General features: G+C 53.3%; 1 protein-coding gene across 9 annotated transcripts in view; it reads right to left on the bottom strand.

Moving 5' to 3' along the window:
• The window catches only part of celf2 (cugbp, Elav-like family member 2), a 56,326-nt gene that overhangs the window by 9,989 nt on the left and 30,805 nt on the right, over positions 1-15,532 (bottom strand). For 5 of the 9 annotated variants that reach the window (XM_048971453.1, XM_048971452.1, XM_048971465.1 and 2 more), the window contains 8 exons: positions 12,986-13,182; positions 10,099-10,181; positions 7,184-7,232; positions 4,475-4,609; positions 2,383-2,462; positions 1,250-1,411; positions 1,039-1,102; positions 342-524 (listed from right to left, as the gene is read on the bottom strand). In XM_048971453.1, the coding sequence (XP_048827410.1) occupies positions 342-524; positions 1,039-1,102; positions 1,250-1,411; positions 2,383-2,462; positions 4,475-4,609; positions 7,184-7,232; positions 10,099-10,181; positions 12,986-13,182 (953 nt within the window). The remainder of the gene's footprint in view (positions 1-341; positions 525-1,038; positions 1,103-1,249; positions 1,412-2,382; positions 2,463-4,474; positions 4,610-7,183; positions 7,233-10,098; positions 10,182-12,985; positions 13,183-15,532) is intronic. The other 4 variants (XM_048971470.1, XM_048971477.1, XM_048971471.1 and 1 more) reach the window with 1 other exon arrangement.

Below are 15,532 nucleotides of genomic sequence, written 5' to 3' on the forward strand. Positions count from 1 at the left end.
ATGAAGAGAGGTAGAGGGAAAAAGAGAAAGAAAGGAATAGGGAAGTAGAGAGAGAATCAGACAGCGAAGAAAGTATGAGGGACACTGGAAAGGATGAATTATGCAGAAATGAAAGGCAGATAGAGAGAGAGAGAGAGAGAGAGAGAAGAAAATGGAAGCAGGAAGAGAAAAAGGGAGAGGAGGAACAGTGGAAGATGAGGGAGAGAGAGTGAGAGGGACATGGAGAAAGAGAGTAAGAGAAAGACAGCAAGATGGAAAGAGATGATGAGAGAGAGAGAGCAGCCAAGTGTGGATGTGTGTTTGGAAGGACACAAAGTGCACCCCCCAGCCACACAGTTTACCTGGACTGGCCAATGCCCCAAGCGCGCCACCACTGGCAGGGAGGGCGCCGGCACTGGAGGGGCTGGCAGTGCCCTGTGCCGCCGCCGCCGCTGCAGCCAGCGTGGCCAAGTTCTGCAGCTGCAGGGCGTTCATACCTGGGGGGGGCGGCAGAGGGTATCCATCAGGCCAGGTAGAGTACGCACCTGTTGCGGGGAGGGGAGGGGGGCTCAGTGCATGCCCTTTAGGGGTGGGGGTGGAGGATTATCATGGACCAGACACTCAGCAGCATTCAGCGCGTCACCGAAAGCAAGCATGGGCTGCCGTCCCACTTCTGCAAACAAGGGCGAGGGACACTTCCGGAACAAACTAAAATCACGCGGATATAAAGAACCGAGTGCCGTGACACAGACAGACTGTCCAAAAGGTCCGCGGAGGCAGGGCGCCGCAACAAATGCGAGCAGCATTAACATTTAGGGCTTGTCGGGGGGTCCCTGGCTGTATGCCCGGCCGGGGGAGGAGCACAAAGCAAACACCCAGCCTGATGCACGGCTGTTGGCACCGCCTGAGGAGCCATCTGTTACCGGGAAGCTTTAAGGAACGATGGCGGATGCAGGATGGGGCTAAGCTGGAGGTCAGAGGTCAGGGGGTTAAAAGGTCACAGGCACGGAGGTCGAGACCCCACGGCGGGGCGTAGCAAGGTCCAGATGTGACACCTACCTGCCATCTGTTGGATGCCACTGAAGGCGCCCAGGTTGCTGGATGAGGTGGCCTGCTGCAGCAGCTGCAAGGGGGGAGCACAGAGTGTCAGGGAGGGGGGGGGAACAGGCAATGCACTCCCCCTGGCTTCACTTCCTCTAAATGCGTTTCAGCGGTTGCAGCACATAGATGTGCAGCTAGGAGGCGTCTGCATGTCTGCGCAGTCACTTACTGCCAGATACTGCGGAGTGAGGCTGCCCAAGCCCGTCAGGTTTCCCCAGGTGGAGGCGCTGTTGAGCTGCTGCATCTGCTGGGCCAGCTGCTGCTGCAGCCGCCGCTGCTCTTTGTCCTTCTGTGTGTCAGCGAACTTGACCACAATGGGGGAGGAGCAGCCCTGTGGGGTGGGGGTGGGGGGGGCAAGGACGGGACAGGGGTCAGACTGACACGTGCCAGCTGATTTGCGTCAGCGAGCAGAGCGGGGCATCACTGTCTCTCACTCACACACTGAGGGGAGGCACCAGCATAATGACCAGGAATGTAAACACTTCACACATATCTGCGATATCTGTAGTTAGTATTAATTTCTCACGCAGCTATCATCACCCTTCAAGACACCTGCCTGAGAATTGCTGTACCAGGGCTGGCTTTAAAGTCCCTCTTTAGAGCATCAACAGTGACGTGCGGAACATTTCTGACGGGTCGAGCCGAAACCTGGCCTTAGAGCAGCTGCAGTACGTTCGCGTCAACTGCTGCAAGCCTCCTCAGAGCTTAATGAAACACTGGGCAACTGACCCACTACCAGGTTAGACACAGAGTTACTCCCGCAGGCAGAAGGAAGCTGACCCAGAGATTCTGCTGGATTGAACAAAGTAAACAGTTCTAATCTGCTCCAGTACGCCTCCCTCAACCAAGAACATTTACTGAACAGAACAAAAAACAAAAGTAAAAAAACGGATGATTACACGCTGAGTCAGACAGGCTCACTTTCTCCACAATAACTACTGCCTATACGGCATAGGAGAGAAAAACAAGCAAGGTCAGCCTGTTTACAGCAGAGCAGGTCGGCCTGGGAGCTCACTGTGTGGGCTGCCGGACACGCCAAACGGCACTCCCTAACCGGAACCGTCCACCGCGTCTCCTAGTAAAACATGATGTTTCAGCATCTCAGAGGAGAGCGAGTGCTTTTTATGATGAGGCTTGTTCTCATTCTCCATAAAGAAGCTGAACACAGGAGCTATAACCTTGGTTCTGTCTTCTGCAGCCTTCTGGGGCCGCACAAGGCGGGTCCCGCCACCACGGTCCGTCCTGATTTAGGCAGGGCAGGGAGAATGGGACAGTCCGGAGAGAAGGGGGAGAGTACTGTACCTCCATAGTCTGCGACTGATGCATGGCCTTGATCGCGTTCTGCGCCATGGTCCGGCTAGAGAACGTGACGAATGCACAGCCTGTAAGAGGGAGGATGGGAGAACAGAGAGGAGAGAACAGAGGAGGGGGTGAGAAGATCTGACTGTCAAACGCTGCTACAGGGCCGAGCTCACGGCAGGACAACAGCCAACTTCAACGTCAATGGCAACATCAACACCTACACCAACGTCAACATTTACACTAGTGGCTCTCAATCCTATTCCCGGCGGATCCCCGGCCAGGACGTTTTCATTCTAAGCCACACTGCTTTCGACCTGCCACATTCATTATTAGCCTGTTAAGGACCATCTGAGCCTGATTAAGGTAGGTGTGGAATGAAAACGTTCTGGCAGGGGGTCCTCCAAGGACAGGATTGAGAACCTCTGGTCTACACCAATAGTCAGCAACATCAGTCTTCAGTCAACAACGTCGACTAGGGAGCCGCTGTTTATCTCAGCCCTTGGACTCTAAGTGGTGGACATCCGAGACACATTCTAACGATTCAGACAGAGTACCTAAAATCTCTTGTCCCAACCTACCTCATTCTCCACCCCCCCCCGTTTTCACCCTGTTTTCTCAGACTAGGTGAGGGTGGGGTTCTCATTAGCATTTATATTGCACTACCATTTCTTCCCTGACCAGCATGTCAGCTGAGCGTGGCCAGTCATAACAATCCCTGACCTCCGCAATGCCCATTTCAGGCTCTCGGGAGATCTGTCGTGGCAGGTGGGGGTGTCACTGTGGCACAGACACACACCAGTCACATGAACCCATCAATAGTGCTTTCCGTTATTGGCAACACCAGAAGCCAAGCAGAATTAAAAAGCTGTAATTAATGACAACTAAGGAGCATCCTATCAGCCAGAGGAAGCCTAGCCCAGGATGTATCCTGAGCTATGATTGAGCCTGGTGCCCCTTCAGAAACACATGGAGGAGATCCCATCCAAAGCCACCAGCACCTGGTCACCAGAGGATCCTCGGCATTCACACCAGGGCAGTCACAGGTTGTCTGCCGATTGGCTGTGTAGAGCTTCCACTTGATTTTGATTGGCTGATGCAGAATCACCTCAGGCTGGTGATAGTTGGCCCAAGTCCCTTGCCGTCTACAAGGATGCCTGATGAACGAATCACGACGCGAGAAACTCGAGTGTTCATTACCCTCACTTTTTCTTTTTTTAACACTGCACATGGCTAAATGAGCTTATAAACATATACACACACACAACTGGCAAGATTTTGTCTTCAGTGAAATCAAGTCAACTCCATACCGTCCCATTTTCCGATTCGCGGTTTTAGAAACGCTGAGGACATCCGCTTCCCCAGGCCACCTTCATAATGTTTTGCTCCATATTTTAATGTGGAACTTATTTAAAAAAAAAATTACAAATTTGACTAATTTAGCCTGACACAGATGCGATAAAAGGACTGAGCAGGAAGTGGGCCTTGGACAGGAAATGGGTTCAGGCAGGAAGTAGGCTAGGTCCCGAGGCTCCACACGCGTGCCGAGCACTCTCCGCTGCAGAGGGGGCGTGGGGGGTGGGGGGACACTGCAGTCCAATGTCGGTTGGGGCACCACGCCGGCCGTGCAGGAAGGGGACCTACTTGCAGAAACCGAAAGCCTATTTGTCAGTGGCTGTGAGCAGGGAGACACTCCTGCAAACACCCTCGTTCCAGCTCTCTTCTGGCTCTTTCAGAGGAGCATGTTCCCTTCCAGGCACACTTCTGCAAATAGATCTTCCCCGCAACCTCTGGGAGCGCTTAACCCAGGGGGACTTCCCACAGCCGCAGAATATTCAGGAAGAACGAGGCAGGAGCCCAGAGGATGCTGGGAAGGTGCGTGCGAAGAGGGTGGCCTGCGAGGTAGCAGGTTGGAGATGGGGATTCTGGGTAAGTGGAGGACTGCATGGCCTCAGAGGGCAAACCAAGGGCCAAAGACGCATGAGGCGAGGTGAAACCCAAAGCAAAACCCGGTGGGTGGAGTTACTTGGGAGGCTGGGAAGGTTTAGGGTGGAGGACAGGGCTGTGTGGGGGCCTGCCTAGGACTGGCACTCACCTCTGCTGAGCCCGTCTGGACCGCGGAGGATCCGGCACTCCTCGATCTGTCCGAACGGCAAGAACATCACCCGGATGTCGTTCTCGTTGCACTTTTTGGAGACCATCCCGATGAAGAGCTTCCTGTCCTCCACAGCTGAAGGGGACACATCGGTAACAGGACTGAGCAGAGTGCCAGGTGCGAGGGAGCCTGCGAGACCGACCCCTCGAACCTGCGCTCTCCCCTCCATCTCTGACCCCCAGTCCTCAAACCTGGCATCATCTCTGCTTAACCTTTGGCAGACCATCCCAGACAGTCATGTGACCATGTGCACTCAATTTAGGTGTGTGTGTACGTGAGAAATGCTGCTTGTGCGCATGTGGATGAGATAGTGAGGTTCTGTGTATCTGCGAGCGTGACTTGGTGTGTGTGTGTGTGTGTGTGTCTGTGTGTGTGTGGGGGGGGGACTGCACCCCCAAACATTCAATGTGCCGCTAATCCAATTTGTTTTTAATGAGGAAGCTGTCAGCTGCCAGCGTGGGGCCGGGCAGATAAGCCCGCTGCACTCTGGGAAATCAATGCCACACTGTTTTATTTTGCGGTTTGAACTGTTAGCGTGTTTCAAACGAACCGTCAGGATTTGCGGGAGATAGACGCCATTTCCGAGGCTTAAGCCCTTTGTACACAGTCTATCACCCTCGAGAAAGATTATGATACTTCAGCTGTGTAATTAATTTGTGGTCAGAAAAAAGCAGGATTGTATGATTTACCACATGTTCCACCACACTGGCATGAAGTCACAGCTGGACCTCAGGAATGTCACACACCCGGGACACTAATTCTTTGGTTTAAAACTAAATGTACCCCCTGCTTTAAAATAAATGCACTAAATGAAGAAGCTGATTGTCAGACTCCCAAAACTGCAGAAGCTGGTTGGTTTATTTTGAGGAGGACGCTGCTGTCGGCGCTACTTTAAGAAGCTAGTCTGGGACAGCAGTGTCACTCAGCACTGTCACCCGGTCTGGGACAGCAGTGTCACCCAGCAGTGTCACCCGGTCTGGGACAGCAGTGTCACCCGGTCTGGGACAGCAGTGTCACCCAGTTCGGGACAGCAGTGTCACCCAGCACCGTCACCCGGTCTGGGACAGCAGTGTCACCCAGCAGTGTCACCCAGCAGTGTCACCCAGTTCGGGACAGCAGTGTCACCCAGCACCGTCACCCGGTCTGGGACAGCACTGTCACCCAGCAGTGTCACCCGGTCTGGGACAGCAGTGTCACCCAGCAGTGTCACCCGGTCTGGGACAGCACCGTCACCCGGTCTGGGACAGCAGTGTCACCCAGCACCATCACCCGGTCTGGGACAGCAGTGTCACCCAGCACCATCACCCGGTCTGGGACAGCAGTGTCACCCAGCACTGTCACCCGGTCTGGGACAGCAGTGTCACCCGGTTCAGGACAGCAGTGTCACCCAGCACCATCACCCGGTCTGGGACAGCAGTGTCACCCAGCAGTGTCACCTGGTTCGGGACAGCAGTGTCACCCAGCACCATCACCCGGTCTGGGACAGCAGTGTCACCCAGCACTGTCACCCGGTCTGGGACAGCAGTGTCACCCAGCACTGTCACCCGGTCTGGGACAGCAGTGTCACCCAGCACTGTCACCCGGTCTGGGACAGCAGTGTCACCCAGCAATGTCACCCAGCAATGTCACCCGGTCTGGGACAGCACTGTCACCCAGCACTGTCACCCGGTCTGGGACAGCACTGTCACCTAGCAGTATCACCTGGTGTCACCCAGCTGAGGACATGGAAGACGGAATGAGAATGTGACCCGGAGTGTCGAGGGAATCGCAGTGGTGGCCGTGTATGGAGGACCGGCATGTGACTCCAACAGACCGGGCCGACCCGCCGGCACAGAGCAGAAGGCTCACCCCCACGAGGCCGTGCCACCTGGCTCCTTGCCAGACCCGGCAGCTGCAGCCGTCCTCCATTTCTACATCAACGCATGTCATGTGACCTCCGGGCATCCAGCCTGACTGGCCGCCACCATGCCGATGTTAAGGGACTAGCAGGGACATTAAGGGACTAACAGGGACATGCTTGGACATTAAGGGATGTTAAGGGACTAACAGGGACATGCTTGGACATTAAGGGACTAACAGGGACATGCTTTGACATTAAGGGACGTTAAGGAATTAACAGGGACATGCTTGGACATTAAGGGATGTTAAGGGACTAACAGGGACATGCTTTGACATTAAGGGACTAACAGGGACATGCTTGGACATTAAGGGATTAACAGGGACATGCTTTGACATTAAGGGACTAACAGGGACTAACAGGGACATGCTTGGACATTAAGGGACGTTAAGGGATTAACAGGGACATGCTTTGACATTAAGGGATTAACAGGGACATGCTTTGACATTAAGGGACTAACAGGGACTAACAGGGACATGCTTGGACATTAAGGGACGTTAAGGGATTAACAGGGACATGCTTGGACATTAAGGAACAGGCAGGGGCACAGACAGCCTCAGTGTATTTCCTGTGGCTCATGCTGCGTGATCCCCGACCCAGATGTAGTGCACACTGACGCTCATCGGCACCTGTCCACAAGTCTCAGCCGAGACTTCAGTCCAACAGTTTAATCAGAGACCCTGTCCTCACACACACACACCATCCTGGGATTTCAGAAGAATGCTCCCCCCTCCACAAATGCCACCGCTCACCGTTTGACTTCTCGCTGTCCGCCGGCTTCATCTGGATGGGATGATGCATCTGCAAAACAGAACGGGGACACGATTCAGCACGACTGCACAGACCTGACCCAGGCGAGCCAGTGAGGAGCCAATGGTGCCGTTTTGTGGAGACACGCTTCAGACAAACAGCTTGGTGGTCAGAGGCAGGAGGAGGTCGAGCCGCGGTCGGCCTCGCCATGGGGAGGGATGCGGAGGAGCCGGCTGATTTATGGGAGAGCAGAGACACCTGACAGCGGGGTCTGTGCCGGGTCATCCGCCTGTCTGACACAGGCCCACTCGCCTGTGGAGTGCACAACAGCCCTGCTGCCTACCCATAATGCCTCACAGCAGGATGAGCATCGTTTCCAGGGAGACTTGGTTTCTCCAATGGGACTGGACCTAGTAACCTGCTTCATCACCCGTTTGCTTGGAAAGCTGGTGGAAAGTAATTCTCTCCAGTGACAGTGACAATGGTGATCCAAAAAAAAAAGCCCATATGCCCAACCCTGTTTCCAGTTAATCACCATACGGCAGCCAGGACTCCTGTCCGGACACTGGTTGTTCTACCTCGTTTCTCCATTGGTCAGTGTCCTGGGCAGAGGTGGAAAGTCCAGGCCCAGAAAGTACAAATCCAGACCAAGGCTTTGTTTCAACCAACCAGTTACGTTACTGTGTGACTTTGACTCTTTATACTCAACTGGTGGGTTGAAGGAAAACCTTGCTCTGGATTTGTACTTTCTGGACCTGAAATAGCCACCTCTGGTCCTTGGCACAGCTACCTTTGTGAGATGGCCTTCATTGATTTGGTAAGACGCCACCCTTGCCTGGCTGAGGATGGGTCAGTTGGTGACAATTCACTCAAATCGCCATTATTTAAGCCACCACTAGAGGTCACCTTAGTTCTTGTGACCTTAACGTGTAATTCTTCACATATTCCATGCCTGGGAGGGAATAAGATTTCCGAGCATGACAGATCCGGCTCAGCTGTGCTACGGGAATGTCTGGAGCCTGCTTGCTGAGCTTCCCGTCGAAAGAAGCCCTTGGCCGTTAACTGGCATCGTCACGCGACGCACGGTGGATCGTTAGCGATGAATTGTGGATAATGACAGGCACTCAGAGATAATAGAACATTTTATCATTTAACCGGCCTCTAAAGAAATTATGTTGGTAAGCCGACCATCTCAAGTAGGAAGCCTAATTTAGGCATGCCCCCGGTGGGGGGGGGGGGGTGGGGGGGTCTCGGTGTCACTGGCTGTGGTATCTTGCGTATTCCTGTCTGTGCCGCTTGCTGAGTTTATCGGTGAGCAACGTCCCCCCCCCCCCCCCCCCCAAAACTGCACACACACGACTCATCGCTACTCCAGTCTTGGCATTTCACAGCCCCGGTGGGGGGGGTATCAGATAGCCTCCCCCTGGGAGGCAGGCCAGGCTGTTATCACCGCTCCGAGGGATTCACGCGCCATGCCTGCAATTACTGCCCTAATTCAATTGATTCCTGTAATGAGCTTCTGTAATGACACTGCTGACGGGCGCTGGGCCTGCAGTTGCTGTTTACGGTGGGCGTCTGTGAGCCTGTATGCGTGTCTGTGAGTGTATGTGTGTCTGTGAGCCTGCGTGAGTGTGTGCGCGCGTTGTACAATGCACTCTCCAGCACACAATCAAATAAGATTCTGTTAAAATCCTTCTTCCCAGAAATGCCGGGATTAGCTTCTCCCACTTTTCCACTGAGACCCCCTTCTCTCACAGGTGCCACTGTCCCTCCCCCTGGGCCACGACACCCCCCGACGGAGACGCAGAGTAACTGCATGTGAGCTCATGGCTTCTCACACATGCTCATATGGGGGACAGGATGGTGCCACAGCGAGCAGCAGATCAAAGCTCCGCCCAGCAGTAACTCACAAGGACGAATCCTCAGCTGGCAGCTTTGAGAGCCCATAGATCCATCACATCTCAGACAGGAAAAGGCAGAAACCTGATGTTAAACTGACACCATAAAATTAGCACAGCAGTATTGCTGCACACACACAGTTACATCACATGCATGCATTTGTATATTCAACCTAAGATCCCGAACAAAAATGTGGAAGTTATGAACAGAAATGGCACCAGATGTGACTCAAAGATTTCCTCTGACATCCAGCGCTCAACAGTGCAATATGGGTACTGTGCCACTGTGGTGGTGGGGGGGGGGGGGGAGGCGGTTGTATGTGGGGGTCAGTCATGCTGAGTCATGGCACTGATGGTATTCCTGCTCCTCCATCTCGCTGGCAAAAGGCCACGAGCCCAGAACAGCAAATGTATACAGGGGTCTCTGGGACAGCTGGAGAGCAGGAGGGGTGCACAGGCAGGAAGTGGGCTGGGGGTGGGGGCACAGAGGCTCTTTGGAGGACAGCACTCACATACCTCTAATCCCTACAGCGGCGTGTTCGACGCCCCGAGCTCAGAGGCAGATAAATCCCTCAGTGTGTTATGTCTCGAGCGATTCGGGCCCAGGCTGAGCCCGTGCGGACGGTGGGGGCGGCACAGCTTGGCCCATGTACTGGGAACACGTCCGTGCCCCGTCTCCGTCAGATCAGCTGCCGGCCTCCCAGGTGGCCACACGGCCATCTTCCGGCATTTTCCGGCAAATGGGGGATCGGCGCATCTCTCCGAAGACGCCAACTCTCACTTCACAAGCGTGAGAGAAGTGTGAGCATGACATAACCGGGCCGTGCTGTCGAAAAGTTAACTCCGTATTCCGCCACCCGCCTCCGTCTCAGGGTTTCCATAGCGACCGCAGCCCACCCTCTGCTACCAAAGTGTGGCAACTACCCTCGGAAGGAGGTGCTGATCAGAGCCCCCGCTGGCCCAGACCGACCGCACACCATGAACAGGGCAAAGGCAGGCGGCAAGGCGGCCATACTCACCCCAGATAAGGTCTTTATGTTATGCAGGGCGTTCTGAGCCTCCAGGGCAGCCTTCCTCGTGTAAAACGTTACGAAACAGCAGCCTGGACAGACAGAGAAACAGAGGGAGGACCGAGGAGGTGAACGGGGCACTGAACACACATCGGCAGAGCTGATGGGATGTGGATGGTGCTGCTAGATTGCCTGCCCACCCCCATGACAAGGGGAGGTCAGAGGGCGACTGTCTCCTCCGTCCAACAACCGAATGACGACAAGGACAAGACAGGACAGTGACGGCACGGGGGGGGGGGACAAGATAGACTGAAGACCAAGTGCATGGACACCTAACCAGCATCACGCAAGCAGGAGCCCCCAAACCACAGGGAAAACGGTGTGACATAAATATGTTTCATAATGTTCGTATGTTTAAAAGGGACATTCAGGCTGATGGTAGAATCAATATGCTCTTCAGCAAGTCAGGGACAGACAGAGGGGACTGGAAAGATCCGGAAGAGAGCAGACCTGCCAAGCATTGCACGTCCTTCACATGACGTGGCCAAGGCAGAAGCAGCGGTTTGACGCTCCAGTTCAGCCAGTTCAGACAGCAGCAGTTTACACAGAGCGCTCAGATAAGCCCAGAATGCACAGGAAACCTTTCGAGAGCTTTCCACCGACAGTCAATCGGGCAGTTATAGCTAAAGCCTCATCCTGGGCCCAATTAAGCCTCGAGTGACCACGTCAAACAAGGCGAGGCCAGCTCTGGGCCCAGCAGAACCCAGCCCAACCAAGGCCACAGCCAGGCTACGTAGCGACAAAGACCAAGCCAGACCCAGACCAGACCACACGAAGCAAAAATCTACCACACAGAAGGCATCGTCAAATCCAGGAAAAGCACTGGGGATGAGGATGACGACGAACATGGCATCACGCCCTTAGAAAGAGCAAGAAAATGAAATACATGCGGAGGAGGAGGGAGGAGTGGCTCCGATAGGAGTAGGAGCAGGAAAGGAGAGAGCAGACAGCACCGATGCTCGAGTAGAGGAGGAGGTGCGCCTCAGGTTGGGGGGGGGGAAGGAGGCCCTGTATGTGGACAGACCCACCGAGCAGCCCCTTTCCGGTGAGGGTATGTATAAATACAACAGCGATGTCAACAAAATGACAGCATTTCCTAAGTCCCACAGCCTCCTGCTGCTCTGACAGAGGTTTCCTGTGTGATGCACAGGGGACAAAAGGACAGAGAATACACCTGTAAGCGAGAATCAGCTCCACCCGAACAAGCATGACAGGCTGATGTGCATCAAGCTGCACTTCGGCAACCACACTGCACTTTCCAACCCATCTTTGCAGAGAATCATCTCGGGATCTTCTGCCCGGTCCATGCACCATGTTCCAGCCACTCTCGTCAGATAACAGGCACAAACATGTCAGAACTGCTGCCATAATCAAACGCCGTTTTTGTTTTGCAATGCCTTTTCAGCAACTTGTAAAAGACACTGAAAAAAAACACCCAAAATATGACTGACCCACCAAGAAGAAAACAATCAGCATTTAATAGCCGGATTACAAGGAGTAAACACACAGGTACAGGCGCAGGCATGCTGCCCTGGCTACCCTGTGTGAGAGGCTGCGACAATCAAATCAAGCGAGACCCCCTGTAGATAATCACCACAGCTCAAACGCAGCTGATGCGAAATAGACTATCCAAAGCGTGCCTGGCAGACCCCTGAAGGTAACCGACCAGCCAATAAGGAAACCCCAGGAACCACAGGTCCCGACCTGGCCCCCTCACCTCCCAGCAACAGGATTCAAATGCCTGCCAATCACAGGCAGGCATCAGATGACTGTTCCCTTGGCTGTACTGAACACACAAGTTTGCCTCTTTTCACATGCACGCACTGGCATTTTGAAAAGACCCCCAGGCCTACGTATATACTGCATCACTGCATTATTTTTATTAAGATAAGATAATCCTTTATTAGTCCCACAAGTGGGAAATTTGCATAGTCACGGCAGAAAGTGGACAAGAATAGAGCAGCAAAAATCAACAATAGGATAAAAACTATATATGTACAAGTGGAAATATATAAATATATGCATAACACTGTGGAATTATAATTATTGCGGTGAAAAGATCCACCACGCCTACATATACACTGTATCCCAGTATCATTTATACAGCAGTGAAAAGATCCACCAGGCCTACATATGCACTGTATTACTGTATTAATACTGCAGTGAAATGATCCACCAAACCTACATACACACCGTTTCCCAGTATCATTTATACGGCAGTGAAAAGATCCATCAGGCCTACATGTACACTGCATTACTGTATTATTAATACTGCAGTGAAATGATCCTCCAGGCCTACATATACACTGTATTACTGTATTATTAATACTGCAGTGAAACGATCCTCCAGGCCTACATATACACTGTATCCCAGTATAACATATACTGCAGTGAAATGATCTGCCAGGCTTACATATGCACTGTAGCACTGTATTATTAATACTGCAGTGAAATGATCTGCCAGACACGGGCTGATACAGCGGCAGTACTGGCTCTGTGCTCATGACCCCCCTGACCCGTTAGGGCATGAAAGTGCCACCTGCAGGCCTGTCTCAGCAGCCGCAGATTGAAAGTGGGTGGCTCGGTGACCTCCCTGACCCTAGGCCTCCAGGTAGAATGGGAATTAATCCTACCACAGAGTGGCTCCCAAGCACTGCTTTCTGTTTACCTGGAAGCCAGCAAATCTGCCTGGAAGAGCAAGGTTCATCAGGTTATCTGCTAAATGCCGGCCTGACTGGGGCAGTGTTAACTGGTTAATTCAACAAGAAGTTGGTTAGATGGGAGCTTCAGCGATTAACCTTGGCCCTGAAGGCCCATGCGGTCCAAGCTCTGGTACCTTTGCTCTGTGGCGGGTTCTGACTCCGGTCTCGAAGGATGTTGATCTGGTAGACGGCGCCGTACGGCTCGAATAGCTCCTTCAGCTCCTTCTCTGACCAGGACCGCGGGATCTGGCCCACAAACATCTTGATGGCGTCGGGGTCAGGCTGGTCCGAGTGCTCCAGAGCTCCGTTCATCTTGTTGGTGGTCCCGTTACTGACAGAGGAGAGACAAAAGGGGGCACTGTGTCATGACCCACCAGAATGTAGTGTGAACATCTCGCATGCCCAAATGCAGGGTGTGTTCAGCTAAACAGACACACACACACACACACACACACACACACACACACACACACACACACACGGGGTTTCCAGGAGCCCCATGGTGCTGTAACAAGATCGTTACATTCCCACTGGTTCTTCCAGAACCTGCTGGGATTTCTGGGAGTAAGTCATGTGACATTTAAAGGCATGGTGACGGCTCGAATATCTTTGTGTTAACCAGGCTTAGTGGAAACAGCATCAATACTCACTCACACACACAGGCCTCAAAGCCTGTTTCAGACACACGTAGCGCACATACGCATAATGAGCATATAAGACCAAAAATATAATATAGCTGTCCAGTAAAGCAGCAGAATACGAGCAGAGAGGAGGAGCCTTAATCGCGGACACAGCACCAATGGCCTGATCGGTACCATTCAGCCATTTCAGCCGGACCACCAAGACGCAGAGCGTGTCCGGGCCTCTCCAGGCTGTCCCGGATGGAGGGACATCAGCCTTAAGTTAAACGCGCCTTTGCTAATTAATCTGATCTGAAGAGAAGAACAGGAGCGACATGGCGCGGAATCTGAGAGACCGAGTGTGCGAGAAAAGGCAAGAGAGGAGGAGAGAGGGAACCAACCTCTGCACCCGGGTTAGCCACCGGCGGCACAGGGACCCGAAGCGCTCAGCGGAAACGCCCATGTTCATCCTTAGCGACCTCAGGGACATGTCCCGCAGCGACGGCCGGGCGGCTCTCCTCACGCTCTACTGGAGGCTCCTGCCCAGACCCCGCCGCCTGCGCCACCGCGACAGCCGGTCCCAGTGCCAGCTCCCCGTTGGGGGAGGGACGGTGACATCCAGAGCGGTGCCAGCGGCGGACAGACACGCATTGTTATACCGCTACTCCTCCCTGGACACACAATGGCTTGTGTGTGCGTAGGCCCCCCTGAGGGCCAAATGAGAACTGCACCCTGCCTAGCTGCTTGAGGCAGACTGAGGAACAGAAGCTGTGCCGCGAAAATCCTTCTCACTGACGCCACAATAAAGCCAGCTGTCAGACACACAGGAGACGGATCACGCATTCGGTAAACATCCACATAGCTAGGCGAGCAGCAAGACCGGCCTGAAACTCATTAACCTCAATCCCCACTTACATACCTCAGGAGAAACCCCAATATTTACCTCCTGTTATTGTTAATAATTAAGATGAAACCCCATATCGTCCACCCAAGGTAACATCCTGAGGGATATCTCGGGCCCCGGGTTTGATTGACAGCTCCTTGACAGACAGAGGGCCCTTGGCCTAGTGTAAGCTGTTAGATGACTGCTTAATGACCGTGATCAGTGATGCTCCGTGAGCAGAATTAAATCATGGTCCAAACAAAGCCGAGAGACGAGCTCAGCTGCTTGGAAGGGAGCCGTCCTTCTCTACCAGGCTTTTTGAGGATTTCTCCACAGATGTCTTCCTGACCTCTCGGTCTCGAATGAGATGTGCTCATGGCCACCTTACTCTCTGGTCAAGTCAGACCATCAGGAGCCTCCTAACAAGATTGCCTGCCTTTACCACTTTCCAGAGTTCGTAGCGACCTTCTCCATAACAACAATGAGCCTGGCTGCCGGTTAACTAGACATCTAAGACTTTATGACGACGTGGTACAGCATGTAGAAACGATTATAAATCCACCTGCAGATGCATTATCGCCTTTCAGGAGTGCAATCAGGTTCAAGAGAAGCCAAGAGGAGAGACTTCACTGAGACCTTCCTCAGGAAATATGAGCTCAAGAGCGGGTATAGAAGGTATTAATGACTGCCATCTCTGTGTGTTACAGCCCTACTGAGCAGTCTGTAAAGCCCATTACTGCTTGGCAGGGCACTCTGGCTTGGCACCGACTGCTTCGGTGTTTGGGAATGTCAGATGCTGTGGATCCAAACCTACAGCGGAGCCGCACCCAGACCTGAAGCGAGCGCCACCTCTCACTCCTAGGCCAACGGTAGACAAAAGATATCAGCGCTGTTCGAGTGCGATGACTGAAGACGGAATGGCTTCTGCATGGTCTGCTGACACACTACAGAGGGTGGAGACTGGGAGGTCACCCTTGGGGGGGGGGGTCACACTAACAAGCCACTCCAGAAAGTATCAAAGGGCAGTCACGGCACTAACGAAGCCGTGGTTGACGAGATGCTAACCTCGCGACTAATGAGAAGAGCAGCTGGCAGTAAACCTCTGACAGGATTCCCCAAGGGGAACATTAAAGCCAGCAGGTACATCTAGCAGGCATGAAGAGTCATCCCATGACCTG

This window comes from Brienomyrus brachyistius, chromosome 1 (assembly GCF_023856365.1).
Source record: "Brienomyrus brachyistius isolate T26 chromosome 1, BBRACH_0.4, whole genome shotgun sequence".
Taxonomy (NCBI): Eukaryota; Metazoa; Chordata; class Actinopteri; order Osteoglossiformes; family Mormyridae; genus Brienomyrus; species Brienomyrus brachyistius.